The sequence below is a fragment of the Mizuhopecten yessoensis genome, unplaced genomic scaffold, assembly GCF_002113885.1.
Source record: "Mizuhopecten yessoensis strain PY_sf001 unplaced genomic scaffold, ASM211388v2 scaffold10315, whole genome shotgun sequence".
NCBI lineage: Eukaryota > Metazoa > Mollusca > Bivalvia > Pectinida > Pectinidae > Mizuhopecten > Mizuhopecten yessoensis.
Window position 1 is genome coordinate 143,236 of NW_018408485.1, and position 5,788 is coordinate 149,023.

General features: G+C 35.4%; 1 protein-coding gene across 1 annotated transcript in view; it reads left to right on the top strand.

The window, feature by feature from the left end:
* Positions 1 to 529: 529 nt before the first annotated feature.
* LOC110460071 (hillarin-like) overlaps positions 530 to 5,788 on the top strand; it is a 13,184-nt gene continuing 7,925 nt past the window's right edge. The window contains exons 1-2 of the mRNA XM_021512779.1: positions 530 to 821; positions 1,042 to 1,386. Coding sequence (XP_021368454.1) covers positions 530 to 821; positions 1,042 to 1,386 — 637 coding nt within the window. The remainder of the gene's footprint in view (positions 822 to 1,041; positions 1,387 to 5,788) is intronic.

Consider the following 5,788-nt stretch of genomic DNA (forward strand, 5'->3'; position numbering starts at 1 on the left):
AAACCAAAAGCGGACTCAATCACTTTCTTACAGTAATAGAAATCGCGGTGCGAGCGAATTGGCAGGATTCAGTGTGCTACAAGAAACCATTGCAGTCTTGAAACGCGATATGCACTTTCTGAAAAGTGACCACAACGAGAAAATAGAAACACTTACATCAAGAATTGATGGTTTAATGAAAGAGAAAGAAAATGCTAAAAACAGGGCGTTGAAGTATAAAGAAGACTTGAAGCAACTGCAAACTGAGGTAGAAGAGATCAAGATTTCACGTGAAAAAATACAGCATTCCTATGAAGTATTGCAAGAAACTGTCAGCGAACTGAAACTAAAGCAGACCGAGGATAGGACGGAAATAAATTCATTGAAAACTGAAAATGGGAGGATCCGAAAGAAAAGTTGTTCAACGATCAAATGTATTGAGGATGAACTACGTGAAAACTAGAGACAAGTGGAACAAACGATGAAACAGATGGTAAAGATGAAAATGGATATTAAGGAGACGGTAGAAGCCACAACAGACTTTTAGAACATGGCAAAAAGATACGATAACGAACAACTGAATGGTGTTGAAATTGTTAAAAAGACAATGAAACTGGTATCAGACCGGGTGACTAACTACACAAAGTGTTACGAATCAGATCTGAGCGAGGCAAGGGAATCAATAAAGACATGTGCAGCATCGGTAGTTGGTATAAAGAAACAAGTTGACAAATTAAGGAAGGACATACAGAGAAAGAGTGAACACAACATGACCAACAGGAGTGCGGATCTTACCGGGGAGAATAAGACAGAATCAGTCGTAAAGACTTTTAACAGATTCAGTGTGTTGAGTGCATCATCGAACAATCATGTAGGATAACTTGGAAAACACACAAACCGCGAATTCTTTCACAGACACGTTAGATCCTAAAACCGATCGGAACGCTAGAGGACTCTGCCAAGGAAACGACACGCGACAAAACTCTTGGAGCGACATATTACATTCGGAGTCTCTGAATGAGAAGCGTTCCGTGAATACTGAGAATCCATCTTATGTATCAGCTGAAACGACAACTCAACACCCGATAAAGGTCCATTTCCCAACATATGTGTGTAATCCGATGGCAAAGCGATTTGTGGGATTCCAGCAGCAACAAAGAAGGAGAATCAAGCGATTCTACGTACATGGAATCAACCGACAAATATCCTCAGAAGCTTCCATGCGAAGCTATCTTGAGGAAGCTAATGTGCGCGTTACTTTGATAAGGTATTTTGAGAAACGGTGGAAAAACACGGCATCAGCGCAATTGAACATAGTAGCGGAGGACGCAGATATTATCAGCGATGAGTCGTTCTGGCCCGAAGGAATCCGAATGAGGGAATGGCAGCCACGCGAAATTTTCTTGAGTGAGCACAGATATGTCTGAAATTGTTAATGCGATGTGTTGGAACATTGAAGGCATCATGTCAGGGACACCATATCTAATAGACTGCCTTCAGAAATATGATATTAATGTTTGTGGTATATCTGAGCACTGGTTACGCGAATTTAATNGTTAAACCCTTTTAAGTACAAATGTAGCATTAGAGGAGGGGTTGCTCTGCTATATAAAGAATCCTTTTTCAGAGTTCAAGAGATCGAGGTTGACAGCCCGAGAATAGTAGGGGCTGAGATAAATATATCTGATGACTTTATTCTTTATTGCTTTGTTGCATACATGTCTGCTTCTTCGAGAACTATAGAGTTATTCATAGAACACGTTGAACTTCTAGAAGGTCTGTATTCTGTTTACTCCGAAAAGGAAAAGGTGATGTTCATAGGAGACATACACGTTAAAATTCGAGGTCCTAGGTGTAGTATTATTGAAAATGAAAGATCGAACATTTTTCAAAAGTTTTTAAACCGATGTAATTTAATATCGGTGTACGTACATGATAAGTGCCTTGGAGCTCATAGTACTTTTTCCCCTCAGACTAGCAAATCAACACTTATTGACCACATAATTATCGAATCCTGTATGTTTGATTTAGTAGAAAGTGTGTCTATTTTGGTAGAAAATGATTTGAAATTGTCAGAACAGGTCCCAGTGATAAGTTCAATACTGATATCAGCCAATGCAACATTTAGTTATAAACGTACTGATAAACGAACACGGTTTAATTGGAAGAAAGCAGACCCTAATGCTTACAGAGCAGCTTTATATAAGAATTTGTCTCATATCAATGTTACAGAAACTGAGTATAGTGAACAGGAATTGAGTCTAAGCAAGGAATACATAGAAAAATATTATTGTGAAATTGTCTCTGCAATATTTAATGCTTCTTTAGAATCTATACCGACTGTAAGGTTCAAGCATTACCTAAAACCATATTGGAATGACCAGTTATCTCTTTTTCATTGTAATATGAGATTAAGCAGACAAAATTGGGTCGGTGAAGGTAAACCAAGAGGTGGGAATTCAGAAAGTTTTAAAGAGTACAAATTGATGAAGAAAGAATTCAGGAGAAATCTTAGACAAGCATTTGATAAGTATATGTCTGACCAGTTATCATAGATGGATCAATCAAACGAAATAGATCAAAAACTGTTTTGGTATCTATTTAGAAACAAATCCACGAAACAGCGCCCTTCTCAAACAGAATTTACATGTGACGGTCAAACGTTTAGAGACCCAAACATCATTGTAAACAAATGGGCATCTCACTTCGAAAACATTTTCAAGAACGACTGCAATAGTTTATTTGATGAAGATTTCAAACATGACGTTTCGAGTAAAGTAAGAGATAAAGATGTCCAAATCTGCGAAGATGACAAGTTTTTGAAAGAACCTGTTTCTGTATCTGAAATCGAAAATATATGTAAAAAGTTGAAAACAAATAAGGCATGAGGTCTAGACAATCTTGTTTATGAACATTTGAAATTTGGAAACTTATTGCTGTATGTCCACCTATCAAAATTATTTAATGCCGTAATTAAGTGTCAACATATACCAAAAGAGTGGAAAATGGGAACAATAATTACTTTGCACAAAGGAAACGCAAAATCTTAAGATGACCCTAATAGTTATAGGGGAATTACTCTGTTACCAGTCATTTTTAAAGTTTTTGAAATGATTTTAGCTAAAAGATTAGATTCAGTTCTTAATTGTAATAACTTTCCGAATAGGCAACAATCAGCTTATATAAAATGACTATGCAGTTTGTTACCTGCATTTAATCTGCAAGAATGTTACATTATAATTTAGGAAGAGAAGAAGATGTTTATGTAGCCTTTTTAGATAGTAACAAGGCATTTGATACCGTATGGCATGATGGTTTGTTGTATAAGTTAAATGAGATCGGTATCACTTCAAAGACATGGCATATTTTGAAATCAATATACACAGATATAAGAAGTAGTGTTGTATTTAATGGTTTAAATTCAAGATGGATCCGTATGGAACGGGGGATTTTACAGGGGAGTGCGTGGTCTGCCAAAATCTATCTTGTATTCATAAACAGTTTATTAGACAGTATTGAAAAATGTGGGAAGGGTGCACTTATTGCCGATTTAAGAATTAATATACCAACACAAGCAGATGATATATGTCTGGTTAGTACACAACGTAAAAGCTTACAATACATGCTTGAGATGTGCGAAGCGTATAGCAGAAAGTGGCGTTTCACATTTTCTGCAGTTAAAAGTAAAATAGTGTATTTCTCTAGAAAAAAGAAGCGAAATCTTAGTACGAAATTATATCTATATGGGCATCTTCTTCCAGAAGTTGAGGATATAACACATGTTGGCGTGATGTTGAACTATAATTTTAATAGTATGGAACGTACAGTACGCGCATGTAATAAGCTTAAGAGTGGTGTCATGAGTTTAATTAAAAGTGGTGCTCATCCATGTGCATTAAATCCTTTAACGATTAGTAAAATACTNTACAAGAACCCGTACAGATATGTGCACAGGCCTTCTAGGGTGGCTAAGTTTAGAAGCATACATAGATACCAAGAAATTATTATTGTTTGGAAGATAATGTAACTTGGAGAAAAATTGTATGTCTTATCTTGTGATTTTCACTCGTCTTTTTATGGCAGTTATAGGGACCAATGTGTATAAGAATGGATTTTTGAATGAAGTAATTAGAGTTCTAAAGAAATATGATTTATACAAATTAGTACAAGAATGTTTATCAAAAGGATTATTTCCCGTGAAAAGTACATGGAAAGCGAAAGTAAAGCATAATGTACAGTTATATGAAGAAAAAGCATGGAAGGAGAGAATGAGTGGTGACCGCGATTTCTGCAGATTTATAATTGTTCATGATAATTTGGCTCCTCATATATTGTGGAAATTGTTAATAAAATTTCCTCAAAACAGAGAAGCCATACGTAGTATAATGAAATTGATTGTATCTCTAAGACATTCAGAAAAACTGAATTATGTCATAAATGTGGACAAATGTGTAACGATATATATACCCACATATTTTTACAATGTGATTGAACAGAAGACTTACGAGATCAGTTATGGTGTCAAGTCATTAATACATGTGAACTTATGTTTAGCGTATATTTACACTCTCATTCAGACTATGAATTATTTCACCTACTGATTGGTGGCAATATAACGTATGAACTGAATACATCAGAGTTAACAGAATTTCGTATGGCATCAGTCAATCCTATTTCAAAAATGCTTAATGCATGCTTCGAATGAATATTCAATACTTTTGTGTATATCATTCTTAACATTATTAATTATGTATTCTTTTGTAAACTGTACTCAAATTGATTAACCTATTCCTATTGTGTTAACTTATTACGTTGTGCACTAATTTTATCTTACCATCTATTTGATTTTGCATTTATTATCTAATTTATCATTGTAACTACATTATTCTGTTTGTAAAATCTTCTTAAAGGAGGAAATATAGAGAATAATAAATTATAACAAATAACACGTCTAGATGATAAATGAGATAACCAGCCCTAGTAACCACACACATATATATACGGTATATTGTTTGAATGTTCTGGTGTGGTGTATATGAATAGTGTGCCAAGGTATAAAGTACATTTTTAATTGAATGTAATTGGATAAAATCCATCTATGGATGTATCAGGTGCCCGCCTGACTTGGAAGTACAAGTTCTGAGAGATCTTTACAAATGTGCTGTATGTATATTCTAAGTAACATAATTACCTAGCTACGACTCATTTATTGTTCGGTACGTCCAATAGTAAGGCAGTTTCTTTATTGTTTTGTTTTATTGTGTATTGAAGTTATATTAGTTCGATCGTGCTATGTATATATACAAAATGTAACCATATCCTAGGAGCTTAATTTAAAGAACAGCATATCAAATGTATACTAGAATTGAATAAATGTAACAATTTCGGGTATAAATCCTGGCGGCCCTGCAAATGTTTATGCAGGCCTTGCAAGGCTTTGTCGAGGCTCGCCTGGAAGCAGCATCAGATTACTAGGTCTGACTTTATTTTATTAAACGAACAACTGTGGTGTGACCGTTTAAATGAAAACGGCCCAGATGTATTGTGTACGTTACAGTGTACGTTATGTACGATACCGGGTATATTCCGAATAATTAGGGGATATTACGTTGTTTTGAGTGACTATACTGGCGACTAGAACATGTAATTTGGGTTTGAACTCGAGACCGATAGGTCGAGAGTTTAAAACAAATTTCATGTTCTAATCGCCAGTATAGACACGAAAAACAACGTACTATCCCCATTCTAACACACCTAACACATAGTGGCGGTTCCAGAGACCTATGGGGGGGTCCAAATTTCCTGGGGG